At 38.2% G+C, this 15,661-nt stretch overlaps 1 protein-coding gene across 7 annotated transcripts in view; it reads right to left on the bottom strand.

Annotated features, from left to right (window-relative positions):
- Positions 1-958: 958 nt before the first annotated feature.
- LOC140496850 (zinc finger protein 474-like) overlaps positions 959-15,661 on the bottom strand; it is a 100,527-nt gene continuing 85,824 nt past the window's right edge. For all 7 annotated transcript variants that reach the window (XM_072597152.1, XM_072597153.1, XM_072597154.1 and 4 more), the window contains 3 exons: positions 11,025-11,205; positions 8,139-8,286; positions 959-1,112 (listed from right to left, as the gene is read on the bottom strand). In XM_072597152.1, the coding sequence (XP_072453253.1) occupies positions 1,079-1,112; positions 8,139-8,286; positions 11,025-11,205 (363 nt within the window). In that variant the 3' untranslated portion in view covers positions 959-1,078. The remainder of the gene's footprint in view (positions 1,113-8,138; positions 8,287-11,024; positions 11,206-15,661) is intronic.

Genomic DNA, 15,661 nt, shown 5'->3' with positions numbered 1-15,661 from the left:
GAATAGTTACCAAGGACTTCTCCCTTGTAATCAACTACTCTGGTGGGCACTATTGTTACTACCATGATACTAACAGACCTCCAGATGAGCTTAGGTCAATTATAAGCATGTTCCCATCCAACTTGGAATATTCATTCTTCTAAAATCAGCAAAGAACAATCACAAAGAAAGGCAAAGGCAGCTATGACCACCTAGTACCTGGGTAAGTCCTTCACATTAACTGCTACATTAATGGCTTCTCCATGACAACATGATAGGGAATGACTATATCCTTCCAGCTCCTCAGTGGAGTCACATCTTCCTCCATAGGGAATGGTAGCCAAGAGAGCACTAGCAGAAACTGTTTCTTTCTTTTTTTTAAGGATGCCCCTTTACTGCTGTCACAGGTCTTTTTGAGGGGGGATGAGCTAGGGATCATTCAGGGTCTCTTACATCATATTGAAATGCCAAGTCCTTTTAGCAATGGGTTCTCAAATGCCTGGAAATAGTCTCCCTCTGAGTTTCCACATGATTGTTGGAACTAAGTAGGGAATATCTGACCATATTCTAAGGAATGGTCTCTACCAACCAATTCACCCATGTTACACATTAGTCATCATAAATTCATAGGATGTAATTCCATTCCTGTATTTTACAGATGTGAAATAAATTAAATGATTTTTTCAAAGGTGAGATGAGTAAGTCAGAGATGAAATGATGCTAACATTCTGAGATTAAATGTAAGTGAAGTAGGCTGAAGTTAATGTATTTGAGAACACACTGGGAAGGTCTCTTCCTACATATTCCTATAATTTAGGAAAATTGGAGTTTAAATTCCTTTAGGTTAAGACATTTTGTTTCCAGTATTCCTCTGCTAAAAATGAAAATAATCTTGAGAGGAAATACACTAAATCATAAAGATCTTATAATGAATTTATGTGTTTCTCAGTGGAATAGCTGATGATAGATCTCTGTGAGAATTTAGCATAGAACAGGTAAATCCCACATGGTGGGATAAAGGAGTATAAGACTGGGAGCCTGTATACCGTCTGGCTGTAACAGACCTGGGCAGGATGATGCAGTCCAAGGCTTTGGAGAGTTAGATGACACTGGAACCCTGTGGACTGAGTTTCCTAGGAAGGAAAAGGATACCAAAAAGAAATATAGGCTGATGCAAAAGAAATATAGGCTGATGCAAAAGAAATGGCAGATTTTGTCATTTTAATGGGGTCCTAATTCCAATTATTTTTATCCAACCATTAGTTTTATCCAATAAGTATCCCTTGTGTGCATTGTCCTCTCATCTCATATATATCTGAATCTAACCTTCAAATCACCTTCACAAAAGAGCTTTTCACTTTATACAGTACATTTTTATAGGTATAAGGGCAAAGTCTCTCAAAACAGTGAAATCTATGGTTTATTTGTAGATTTTTTAAACAATGAAGCCATCTAACATTTCAGATTAAACAATTACATCCTCTCAGCAGCTCCCTAAAAGGAATGTGACCAAGGACTCACAGTCTTAACAGTACAACGGTTGGAGGAAGGAGAGGCTCATTTGTGCCAAAAGAAAATCACCTAGTAGTCTAATTGCATTTATCTATTTTATATTTTTTTTTTTAAATTGAAGTGTATGACAGATTCAGTATTGGACGGCTTTAAAAATTTTTAAATAATGCTTTTCTCCAGAAAATTGAGTCCACCTCTAAAGCTTGTCTGTTCTACATCATGTGTATACATTTTCAAGATCATGGTTATTTTCTGCTTGACTGAATTATGCAGTGTTTACTGTCATGGTACCCTTCAGTACATGCTAGTGTAATGGATAGAACTGTAGGTGTGGAATCAGAGAATCTGGGTTTGAATCCTGATTCTGTTATAATGCTTACTAGCTTTGTAACCTTTGTAAAATTATTTTGGTTTTCTGAACTTAATTTTTAAAATGAGGATGTTTAACTAGACAATCTTGAAGGATTTTTCCTGCTCCAAAGTCTATGATCCTAGATGTTTTGTAACCCAAATCTGCCTGAAGTAGTAGCTGTACTCCCCTTCCCCCCAGAATGAGAGTTTTCCTCAAGTGGTTCAGATGCTATATGCATCTGAAAGCCATTTTATAAAACAGTAAAGGTTTATATAGTCAGTGCCTCCAACTGATACATACCCTATTCAGCCACATGCTACCTTTTATAACTATATCTATGAACTGTCTCATCTAGCACATTTTACTGGGGAAATGTTCAAACATCTTTTAGAACATCTTCAGTTTGCTCTTGCTCATGTTCATTTGAATTTAATAATTCCATAAATAACATTGTTGTTGTTGCTTTGGGAACGATACTATCAGATATAACCAAAAGAACCTGTAGAAGTACAACAACCTCCTGTCTCCCTTCCTTTTTTTGTGTACCTGTAAACAGGCACTTGTTAGGACCTAGGTACAAATTCCAACTCTATCACTTACTACCTGTGACTCTGAGCAATTCAACCTCTGGATTTGTTTCCTCATTGGTGAAGAGAGAGAGAGAGAGAGAGACAGAGAGACAGAGAGAGAGAGAGAGAGAGAGAGAGAGACAGAGACAGAGACAGAGACAGAGACAGAGAGACAGAGAGAGAGACAGAGAGACAGAGAGACAGAGAGAGAGACAGAGAGACAGAGAGAGACAGAGACAGAGACAGAGAGATAGAGAGACAGAGAGACAGACACAGAGAGACACAGAGAGACAGAGACAGAGAGAGACAGAAAAAGAGAGAGTCTTGTCTGACTCTAACCCTAGGAACCTGTGATTTATTCAAATTAATTTTCTTTCCTCTCTGGGCTCCACTCTTGACTCTCTATACTTTCTTTACTATGCCACAAAAGAATCCTCACTTTTGAAGTGCATCTCACGCCTGTCCTTCTTACCCTGGAAGTACTCTACCACACTGCACCTTCCTTTGATTAGCTGGTTCCTCCAGTAACTTCTATTTTAAGGATAATGTCCAGGTCAGGCAAGTCTCTGTTCCTTTCCAGATTCCACTTCCAATTCTCCAGACTTTCCCCACTAAGTCCTGACATGAGTACCTTCTCCTCTCTCTCCCCCATGACCATCTTTTCAGTTTCCTCTTTTAACAAAATATGTTTTCTTCTTCCATTAGAGTATAAATTCCTTGATGGCAAGAACTATTTCTTTCTGCTTGTAAGACACTCCCAGTGCTTATAAGGCTCAAAAGTTTCTAAAATTGTTAACTTGTGTTTCAATGGGATTTTAAAATGGGAACTTAACATGGGGTATATCCTAGGGTACACATTCTTGTACATAAAATAGTAGGATCTAGAAAGTCAGAGCTGAATAAGATTTTACAGATAATTTAATCCTATGTCCTCATTTTACAGATGATCCTGAGGTCCAAAGAATTCCCTGCCCAAGATCCTAGCAGAGGATTTTGAATTGAAAGGGAACTTACATGACTTGATAAATTAGATGTAGAGTCAGGACTAGAACTCAGATCTCCTGATACTAGTCTGAAGTTTTCCTCAGTCTTATAGCTTCATTTCCCTCTCATGACATCCCCAGAAACCTTCATCCTCAAGTAACTGTCAACAATTAAAGCATCACGTGGTGGGATGAGCAGTGAATTAGGTGGTGAATAACCTGTTTCTATTGCTATTACCTCCTGTTTGATATTGGGCAAGTATTACCACTTCTCTCAGTCTCAATATCCTCATCTACAAAATGGATTGGTTCTCTCTCCTAGCTCTAAAATGTTACAAATCTATGAACATACCAGTAGATTTTTATTTTTAAAAAGCAGGAAAACATTTTTCAATTCTTTCCACAGAACTAACAGGGAATGTACTGTGCCAGCAGAAACAGGTAAAGCCATTTATTTGGTCTGAGCAATGAGTCATTGTGATAAGGGAAAGTGAATAGCTGCCAAGGGAAAGAACGCACCCTTGAGCACAGGTGAAAGGAAAGGTTAAGTTTTTCTCTTCCCTTGCCTCCTGTCGGGACAAAAGAGGAAAAAATAAAGCTGGGTGAATAAAAGGGCACAAAGTGGTTCCACACCAGAATGAGTCAAGCTTGGAGACACTGAGGTCTGATTTCATTCCCAGAGCCCCTAGGGCTCTTTCTTCCTTATTCTGTCCCAGAAAGCATCCTAGGAGCAGCCAGAGCAACAGCTTCTCTCAGGAGGAGAGGGTCTCAGGACCCAGATATTTCTGAGAATATATTCCTAAAACAGGAGCTGCTCCTACTCTCCAATAATCCGCCCCTACACAGACACTTCGTAATGCTCTGAGGCTTTGTATTTGCATTGACTTTCTATATTCTTCCTTCACAATCAGCTGCCTCCAGCCCATTGCCAGCTTGTATCCATTTGCAAGTCTGAGGTTCCTGTGGCTGCTACTAAGTTGCCAGATGAGTTCCCATGACCTATTTCTAAGAGAAATGCATGTTTTTATGCATGATTTTAATCAGAGAGTCTCTTCCCAAGCAGAAAGAAGTCTCTCTCCCTCTCTCTCTCTCTCTCTCTCTCTCTCTCTCTCTCTCTCTCTCTCTCTCTCTCTCTCTCTCTCTCTCTCTCTCTCTCTCTCTCTCTCCTCTCTCCCTCCTCCCTCCCTCCCTCCCTCCCTCCCTCCCTCCCTCCCTCCCTCCCTCCCTCCCTCCCTCCCTCCTCTCTCTCTCTCTCTCTCTCTCTCTCTCTCTCTCTCTCTCTCTCTCTCTCTCTCTCTCTCTCTCTCTCTCCCTTAGTACAATTACTGACTACATTCAACCCTGTCATTCTTTGTCTGTGAGGACACTCTGTCCTGCCTCGATAATAATGTCAATGACGACTCAAGTTGATAGTATCAGAGAAATCTTGGAATAAGTCCCAAGCCAAGAACTATACACTAGAGAGGAGAATTAAAGTTTGCTCAGCACAAATTAGTAGGGATAGCAGTCACAGCATTTTTAGATGCCTAAAATACTATTGAGACGTAGCAAGGCTTCATGGCTAGAGTGTGGGGTAGAGTCAGGAGAATCTGGGTTCCAGTGACACATATTAGCCATGTGATCAGGAGCAAATCCTTTTACCTCAGTGCCAGCAACAGCTTAACTCATTCCCAAAGCCTCAAGTACTTTAACCTCTATTTTGTATCATCAATAGGAAGTAATTTTCAAAATTGTTACTTTACTTTTCTCGGATGATCTGCTTTGAATTTCTAACTGCTGGAGGTACCATCCACTGTGTGAGAAGTTCTTTTATTCATATGAGACCCATCTGTCTCTCTCTCTCTCTGTCTCTCTCTGTCTCTGTCTCTGTCTCTGTCTCTGTCTCTCTCTCTCTCTCTCTCTCTCTCTCTCTCTCTCTCTCTCTCTCTCTCTCTCTCCTCATCCCCTCCTCTCGTTCCCTCTCCCTTTTCTTTTTTCTCTCCTTCTTTCTCTTTTTTCCCATTCTCTCTCTCCTCCTTTCTCTCTCCCTTCAATTAATTGGGGGGAGGTGCAGGCAAACTGTTTCCTCTTAATAAAATACTGTTGTATTGTTTTGATACTCTGCCAACAATTGTACATTGATGTCATTACAATTACTTGCTTGGCTCCAGATTTCAATACATAATGCATTCTTGAGACTCCCTTCCTTAAAACCACTGGCAAGGCAGAAACCCCAGGATGGGCTGTGCCACAGTGGGCATTAATGCGACCAGGTTGAGGGTTCTCCTTCTGTCAAGATTCTCATAAAACTCATCCCTTTCAGCTATTTCAAAGACTCTCACACTTTAGAATGAATAACTGTGTTTGAATATATGTTGGGAGTAAAGTGTTTTAGATTCTTTCCATTATACCAAGTGCAATAAAAGGACTGAGCCAGAGCAGATGTTTTTTGTTGCTGCTTTTGGCTTTTTTGCCCTTGTAGGATGCAGCATAAACCTTTGAAATATCAAACAACATACTCTAGTACTATACACATTCACTTCATTTTAAGTGTATCTTTGAAAATGGCCAGCAATACATGTACTGTCAATTCATTAGAGGTATAAGTGATCTTCAACATCATCTCATCTTTTTCCCTCATTTTACAAGTGAGGAAACTGAGGCCCAGAAAGTTGAAGTGATTTGCCCAAGATCACAGCTAATTAGTAGCAGATTCAGGGTCCACACACTCACAGAGCTGGAAGAGAGCTTATAAGCTATCTAGGCTAACATCCTCATTTTATAGATGAGGAAACTGAGGTGCAGAATTAAGTGATGTGCCCAAGGTCACACAAGAGTTAAATGGCAGAGTCAGGATTTGAAGGTTAGCATCCCTATTTGATATAATTACTAAATGTTATATGGAGATTTTTAATATTTGTCATAGCCTTTAACTATTGTGTTCATCAAATTCTACTGAAGCTGTGCTTTAGGTACACAAGTAATTAACTTAAATGAAAGCTACTTATTCCTCCTCCCAATCCCCCTAAGATTCAAATGAAGACGTTATTTAGAACTAATTTTGTGACTTTACAAAGACATCATCTTGAGTTAGGGCCCAGACTATCAATAGAGTGCCATGATACAAAACAAAACAAAGCAAAAATGTTAAGAACCCAGAGCAAATGTATAGCAGGGATATGGCCTGGACCTGTGATATCCATGCTATAAGGACTCTCAGGTTCAGGAATGCCCTCTATCAATACAAGTTAGTATGGTTTCTGCAACTCAGACCTATACAGTTGCCTAGAACACTGAGAGATTAATTGACTTGTCCAGAGTCAGATACCTCTGCCTCAATGTCAGAGGCAAGTACTGAACCCCAGGTCTCCCTGGCCAGCTCTCTAACCTTTCTTTCTGGAAGGGATATCTCTTGCTAGGGTATGGTAAGAAATAAAAAAAATAGTTATTTTGTCCTGCTTCTTGTTAGTCAATCTAACTAGAATATTTGGCCTCATTCTCCTGACTTGCTTTCATATTGAAGGAAGAAATATGGCTGAGGTTGGCAGGACAGCTCAAGTTGTCTCCACTCTGGAATTGTATATACTATGGAAGATCACGATTGTGGAGTTTGCTGGACATCAGTCAATTGAGGGTGTCCCTGGAAGGGAGATATACAATGAACAAAGGCACAGGGCAAAATCCTGAAGCTGGAGAGAAATGGAGCTGCCTGGGGGAGCAGGGTTTCCTGTGCTAGGCTCCTGGCAGGACCTGGACCTTTCCCAAGTTAACTCTACCTCTGGGTGCATGTGTATGTATGTGTGTGTAAGTGTCTGTATGATAGTTTCACAATTTGTAGTCTGTGTATGAACTATGGGTGGGGAGGCATACAGCTTCCTGTAAGGGTCATTGGAACCTAATAATGAAATACCTATAAACCATAACGAGGGAGCTGGGAGCTCTGACAAGGTTGATTCCTGTTTGAAGGAAGGGGGTAATCTCCACCCTTTTCTGACACAAGGGTATTGGATAATCTCCTAAAATTTACGGGAGGTACTTATTCTATGATTTCTTTGTGACTTTCCTTGGTAGAAGAGGCCATAAGTGTTCTCCCCAGCTGACTATTGGACAGGGGCTGAGTGAAAATTGGACACAATACTTTAAATTCACAACCCCATTTGAATACTTCTCTTTTTCAATTAACATTTGTTCTTGGACCCAAAATGGGGAAAGTAGTAAGGAAAATACAGAGGTTAGGAAAGAAAACTAATCCAAGTTTCATCAGGTCTGAGAAATAGCCTCTAGGAGCACCAGAACCCCACCGCTGCCCACATGGCTCTTTTGAGCTGCATAGTGGCTTTCCCTCATGAGGTAAAGTCTTGTTCATGAAAAAGTCATTGGAGGAAATTATAGGTATCAATTCCTACGTTTCTTGTGGAAGCTAAGGTCAGCACTATGCTGAATAACAACACCTTTGTAATGTTGAATGACAAAGTGGGGAAATATATCCCCAAAGATCCCTGTGCCAAGAACTATCACTGAAATCTGAGCAGTCAAGTAAGAGCAAAAAAGAGAATATTCATGATATCTTCATTAAAAACATTAATGAATGAAACTATGCATTGATGGGTTTCAGCCATGTCTTTCTGTATCTACCACTCCCAATTTCCTCTTATTTTATCAGCCTCTGAACCTGTCATCCCACTTTATCTCCCATTTACCTCCCCTTCCCACCATCAAGTGGATTAAATACTGTAACACTTTGGTTGAGAGAGAGGGCTTTACTTGGCTGGTTTGGGTTTACAGGACCGCTGGTGGACGACTAGCCTGTCTGGCAGGAAGGTACGCCCACAGTTATCACATGGAACCAACTGGCTCAGGGCACTTGTCCAGGCAGCTTCATTTATAGCATCTAGATCATAGTAGCCTTTGGCTGAAAAGTCAAAAAAGGGGAGGAGGGGGAGAAAACAGGATCAGTTTTAATTCTGGAGAATCATATTCAACTCTTTATGGAAAATATTTTCAGGAAATACCTGTTGACTTTTTAACCAAATCATTACTTCTGCAAAATGTCCCAAGGGCTAAATGAAACTAACTATGGACCAGAGAACTTACTCAGCTGCTTTAAAGAAATGGGGAAAGCCTGTGATAAGCATTCTTGGTTTTAATTATCAGTATCTTTTTTTTAAACATCATCATCATGCAAATATTTCTTTTTGTTCTACTTTCAGGAGGAGATACTTAATAAGCTTTTATGAGCTTACCAAAGGAGAGGAACATTATTCTTCAGATGACTCCCTTGTCACATTACTTCAGAGCATTTTGAGGAAACCAGCATTTCCAGCTAAGAGCAGAATTTCAAACTGGTTTTCATCCTAAAACCTTAGCTCCTCTTACCTTGAAAGTGAATTTTCCTAAATAATAATGTGAAAGCATTCCAAGCAGAATAGCTAAGCTACTAAAATAGAAGATTTCCTTAAATGTACATTCATACATAGTATCTAGATCATATAACCTTTATTGGTGGGACATAGAAAAAATTGACATGGCTTTATTTTAGAGAAATAGTGTGACATTCTGTCTCGGCAAAAGGACCTTAAAAAGAGGAGGTTAACATGGAACATGGCCACCTTGGAGCTGTAAGCAAATGACCCACTTTTTAAACAAATTTTAACATGGAATTTTACATATATTGCATATGTTACATATTTTTTTTTGTCTCAAGTACAGCATATATCTCTTCATTAAGGTTTCAGATCATTTAAAAATGATTCATAGTTAACAGTTCATGTGAACACAGCAAGCTTTGGATCTCTTGATATCTTTGTTACCAATAAACAGGTAACTTTCAGCACAACACAGTTTTTCGCTCTCAGCTAAAGCAAGTACCTCTTTCTGTGCAGAAAATGAATGTGTTGTTGGGTACGTGAAAAAGCTTCTTGAAAAAAAGAATGGGATTAACTTTCTCTTTATCCAGATCAATTTTAATCCAAACTTCCTGGAAACAGCATAGTCATTTTTGTTGTGGGATACTATCTGGAAGCATCACTGAAGAGGGTTTACATGATTTTGGAAAAGGTTTTGCATAGACCTAATAGATTGGGACCATGTGTCTTCTTGAGGTTGTGTGGGGGACTACATCAGTTTTAAGAGTGAAGTCAAAGTGGTGGGAGTTCATTGTATGAAGGTTCTTTGATTAAGAAGAAGGAATGCCATCAGAGATAGAAATGGGGCATCACAGATTGAGGGGGAAACTAAGAAAAATGCAGTCACAATGACCTTCCTGTCTAACCAGCATGCAAATGATTTCACAATGATCCAGCCTGGGTTTCAGAGTAAATTATTTCCATCCCAACTCCCAGAAACATGAAAGTTGTGCTCAGGCAGAGAAAGGGATGTAGAGTGGTGAGCAGAGAGGAAGAAACAAATTTAGGAAAAGAAGACTGCTAAGTGTGATGGTGGTCAATAGTCTAAACAGGCTCCATGTGTATACAAGTGCTGTCATCTTTTGTTCTTTTTACCTCCTTTTATACACACACCTGGGCAGCTAGGTCCCAGTGGTGCAGTGGACTTGAGTTGAAATGCAGCCTTAGACGCTTACTAGATAGCTGTGTGACCCTGGCTAAATCATTTAACCTGAATTGCCTCAGCTTCTTCATCTGTAAAATGAGTTGGAGAAGGAAATGGCAAACCACTCCAGTATCTTTGCCAAGAAAATCCTAAATGCAGTCATAGAGTCAGATGCAACTGAAAAGACTCAGCAACAGCAAAAATACACATGTACACACAGATACACATACATACACAGTCACACATATATATTACACATATGTATACATACATATATGCATACTTGTGAGCGTATGTATATGTGTTTGTCCTCTATGAAGAGTCTATTCATAATTCTTGCCTGGTAATGTCTACAATTCTATCTTGACAGTCAATACTTAGCTCCACAGGGGACTACTGAACTCTCCACACCATTTCTGGAAGGGGTTTGAAGAATTAGTCCAGCCTCTGAATCAAACTAAGAACCAGACAGAGTGATTTCTTTAGAGAAGTTCCATGAGACAATTTTATGCTTGTCCCTGGGGGAATGTGCTCTTAACTACTTTAGATAAATATGAGGCTCTCTGTGAGCTCTAAGGTATATTCTCATGCCTGAAGACATTGCCTTATGGTACCATAATAAAAATAGTAACTCCTATTGTATAATACTTCAAAGTTTATAAAGTACTTTTCTTATAAAAAAACTTATTGAGGGTATAGTATAAGTTTTATTTTCTCCATTTTTTAGATGAGGAAATAGGTTTAGACCCTGCACAGCTAGGGTCTGAGCCAAAGGTGATTTACATTTTAGATGCCACTTGTAAATGCTTCATGAAAGATGATCCTTAAGTAAGGTCATGTAAACCAGATGATATATGTCCCACTCCTCAATTTAGCTTTGAGCAGAATATACTTTTGTCCTTTTTGAAGGCAAGCTGTTTTTAAAATTGCAGTTTGACAGTTTTCCCTTCATTTAACAGTGTCCAAGATTTAAAATGTAGCTAATTTTAGAATTATGAACAAATAAAAGAAAATTATGATTAAATAGTATTCTCACATTTTAGGAAAGATGAGAACTCTATTTTCCATATATTTCCACTGTTGTCTTCCCTAATAGCTTACCTGAAATGGTTCTGACTTCTGGCTTTTTTGGTTCTGGTCGCTGTAACTTTTTAGGCAACAAATTGTTTTCATAATGCCATTTTTTCAGACACTGTGGCTCATGGATACTGATGGACTTAGTTCCATATTCACGACCACAGATGTAGCAAATGATTGTTGGTGGTCGTCTTATCACTGGGGGCTAAAAGAATAGAAAATATGTTATGCAATTTGGCTTTTGAAATACATTTACTAGCTGTAAATTTCGGTTTTGGTTTCACCTTACCATGGCCAAATAGATTATGTAGCACTTTCCTTTAAGTTACCCTACCCTAAGTTCTGTGATTTGTTTGGACTTTTCAGATAAGACTTTCAGACTGTGAGATTTCAATTCATCGTATGGTTAAAGACAAAAAAACACTGCTTCAAAAGGGTTTAGACAGTGTTTTCATTTATGTCAATGGCCAATTTAGGTTGGAGTACTCTTCTTTGGACAAGAAGCTTATTTGCTTGAAAAACTGATCATTTGTGACTACATTCAATTAAATGCACTTGAGTAAAGATTTCTTAAATGCAGGACAAAAATTCCAAAGTGTGAAAGGTCATGGATTGTGATTGCAAAAATAAAAAAAAATCTTATTTTTCCCAATTTCATGTAAAGACAATATTTGACATTCAATTTAATAAAGAAATTGAGTTCCTAATTTTCTCTTTGTCTTTCTTACCTCCCCCAACCCTATAATGGTAAGTAATTTGATATAGGTTATGTGTGTTCAATCATGTAAAACATGTTTCCATGTTACTCATGTTGCTAAAGAAGGAACAGACCAAAAAATAATGAAAAAAATAAAGTGAATAATAATATGCTTCATACTTTCTCTGATGTGGCTAGCATCTGTCACCATGGGTCCTTTTGAATTGGATCATTTCATTACTGAGAATAGCTAAGTCTTTTATATTTTATCATTGTAAAATATTTCTATTATTATGTACAAGTGTTTCCTTGGTTCTTAGCACTTCATTTTGCATTAGTTTGTTCAAATTTTTCAGGTTTTTTTGGTCTGAAATTAACCTACTCATCATTTCTTATAGCATAATAGTATTCCGTTACTATCATATACTTGTTTAGCCGTTCTCCAATTTATGGGCATCCCCTTGATCTCCAGTTCTTTACCACCACAGAAAGAGTTGCTATGAACATTTTTGTAGAAATGAGTCCTTTTTTTGTCTCTTTGGAATACAGATCTAGCAGTGGTATTGCTGGATCAAAAGGTATGTACAGTTTGATTACTCTTTGGGCATAATTCTAAATTGCTCTCCCGAATGGCCAGACCAGTTCACAACTCCACCAACAGTGCATTTGTGTCTAAATTTCCCACATCTCTTCCAACATTTATTATTTTCCTTTTCCATCATATTAATTGATCTTGTAGATTTAAGGTCATACCTCAGAGTTGTTTTAATTTGAATTCTCTAAACAATAGTCATTTAAAGCATTTTTTCATATGGCTTTGATTTGTTCATCTGAAAATGTTTATATATTTTGACAATTATCAGTTGGGGAATGATGTATGTTATAATTTGATTCAGTTCTCTACGTATTTAAGAAACTGAAGCCTTTGTCAGAAGTACTTGCTATAAAAATTGTTTTCCAGTTCCCTACTTTTCTCTTAATCTTAGTTGCATTGGTTTCACGTGCGCAAAATATTTTTAATTTAATATAATCAAAATTACCTATTTTGCGTTTCATATTGCTCTTTATTTCTTGTTTGGTCATAAATTTTTACCTTCGCTATATATCTGGTAGTTAAACTATTCATTGCTCTTTTAATTGCTTATGGCATTATCCTTTGTAATTACACAATTTCAAAGAACTCATATTGACAAAATCACAGATCAATTGACATATTTAGGTGTTATATTCACAGAACTGAGTTCTGTGAAACAAAGATTACAAAATGGCCTCATCCCTGCCCTCAAAGAATTAATAATCTAATTGAGAGGAAAGAGAGGGTGTGGATAGAGTCTTATTATAGAGCCTCTCATGCTATATGGTGATAATGGGGTGTGGGAACTTTCTCTCTGCCTGTGCTTTATGGAGATTTCTTGAAGGTTTTTCCCTGCTTAGTACCCCACTGGCTGGTACTCTGCAGCTCAATTCTACTTCTTCTCCCAGACCCATAGGTAAGCTCTATTAGGCACTTCTCTGCCAGGTACCCATCTTTCCTCCTCACTCCAAGAAGGAACATAGGGAATGGGTTTTCCTCACTCCTGGAACTGCTCCAGTAATTAAGACTGTTCTCTATGGAATTCTCCACTATCCTTCATACCATCTTTCTCCCTCCTCAGTGAAAGGGAAATAAATTTTAGTTATAGCTCTATAGGAAAGTTTTTTTTGTAAGTGTAATATGGCACTTGATATCATTTTGTTGGGTAATACCTGCACAACTAATCATTCACAATAAAGATACTTTTAGATCTTAGCCATTTACTTAAATTAGGCACCATCATAGATGCTAATATATGAAATCAATGCATAAATAAAAATATATTACAACATACACATAAATCTAAATAATGCTTTCCTGCCAACGTACTCAACAGTGATGGTAAAGAGTGTCGCATACAGAAACCTGCAAGAAAGCCTATGGAGGAGAAAGTCACATGCTCAGGGAAGCTCACAATTTTAAACTACAGGTTTTGATGCTATTGGTCCATTTAAGAACATTGGCATTGCAGAAAATTGTTCCACTGCTCATGACTTCACTATTAGTCTTGACTCTTCAACTTGACAAATCCTCTTCTCTACTAGAACATAGAGTTTACTAGCTCTACAATCACCCTTAAAAGGATGTTTACAAAGTATCACCTCTTAATGTAAATATAAATTGTCTTTCAGACAGAACTTATTAATACTACTTAAATGATAGATTAGAACATCAAGAAGGGACTGAAAGACTTGGGAAGTGTTCATGGATAGTCAATAGATTACTAATCCAAAGTAACTGGGCCAGCTGACAATAGTGGACTTTTCAGTGTCAGCAATGTGAGAAATGACATGGCCTGTGTTTTTGGTGTGGATTCCCTGGTCATTTAGTACAAGCATAGATAGTCACAAGATCAAAATAGGAGGAAAGGGTAGGTAGGGAACTGGTCATTAGAAGTCTACCTGAATTCTCAGTTGTCAAGGATAGGGCTGACTAGGGCCCATTTGGACAAATGTTCTAATATAAGAGGTCTAGGTCACCTGGCCTAGTGATGTAGTCAGAAATATTCTTGCCTCAGTGGAGGATATGGGCAATGTTCCTCTCTACTCAGAAGAGTAGGTTCAAAACTCTTTGATGATTCTACCACAATGGCAGTGAGTTGAGAATGTTTTTGTTTTTTTTTTAAATCTTTATAGGTCCTTGGGATAAGAACTTTGAACAATCAAACCTTTCTGATAATTTTAAAGTTATCTGGTTTGCCCCAGTGAGAGATCCAAAACTTATTTGGATCATTCTTGAATAGGCAGGGTTACACTAGGGAAACTTCCAGATGCCCTTTGATATAGAGATCTAGAAGATATTTGTCTGGTACTCCAAGGCAATGGAGATGTTTGGGTATGCTTTGTATAGAAAGGACATATAGGAATTTTATCAAGTTGCTAATTGAATGGTTTTACATTGAGGTAGTCATGGAAAAGTTTTTTCCCAGGGCAGTTTAGTTTCTCACCCAAATGCTGAGCAGATGACTTTCTAATAATGGTGGTTCTCTAATTCTTGTAGGGATAGACTCTCATGCCCAGGGAACTTTGAAGGGATCAGGCTTTCCCTCTGAGAGGGGAAGTTTGATTTTCTTATCTTTTTTTCCTATGACCTATTAGAACTTGGTAAAATGATATTTGTTTGTTAAACTGTGTCACCAAATATTTGGAAGTATGAAAGGATGTTAATTACTGAATTTGATTACAAATTGTACCCTACAGACTTTCTCCAAGACTTTACTACAAATCAGCGGGGAAAGCATGCAAAAAGGATAATGAACTGCTTAAATCACTGTAGTGCTCTCCAGGGTTTGGAACTATGGACTTTGACAAAATGCTCCAGCAGATTTTCTGAGGACAGCAAATATGAAAACTGGGCATGAGTATAGCAATAACATATTATCCTCTGAGGCCATTTAGCTAGTGAAAACATCCATCTTAGTCAATAAGCATTTCTTAGTCAATTGCTATATATCAGGCACTGGGCTAAATGCTAATAATACACATACAAACAGAAAGAAAGACACTTCCTGTCATGAAGGAGCTTTCACTCTAACTGAAAAGGAGCTGGAAATTGAGGGGAGAGGGAAGAACGAAGGTACCAGGTAAGGGTAGAGTTGATGAAGAATGTCCTGTAGAGAGAAGTTGGAAGAGCAGCCTGGAAAGGTTGACCTTGGATGTTTCCTTAAAATTTTACATTTTAGAAGGAACCATCTCACTAGAGGGAGAAGTTAATGGGATGGATGGTGAAGTCAGTTCTGGTATAATGAGATATATGACCCCTGAAAGCACATGCTATACCAACTAGTACAATTAAAACCACAAGGCTTATGAGGAACACAGAGGCACAAAACTAAAAATCTTCATCAGTGACATGTTAAAAAATGGAATTTAATTAAAATGGTAGCATAAT

Source organism: Notamacropus eugenii, chromosome 3 (assembly GCF_028372415.1).
Source record: "Notamacropus eugenii isolate mMacEug1 chromosome 3, mMacEug1.pri_v2, whole genome shotgun sequence".
Taxonomy (NCBI): domain Eukaryota; kingdom Metazoa; phylum Chordata; class Mammalia; order Diprotodontia; family Macropodidae; genus Notamacropus; species Notamacropus eugenii.
The sequence above is the reverse complement of the archived record's forward strand: the minus strand, read 5'-3'. Positions and strand labels throughout refer to the sequence as shown.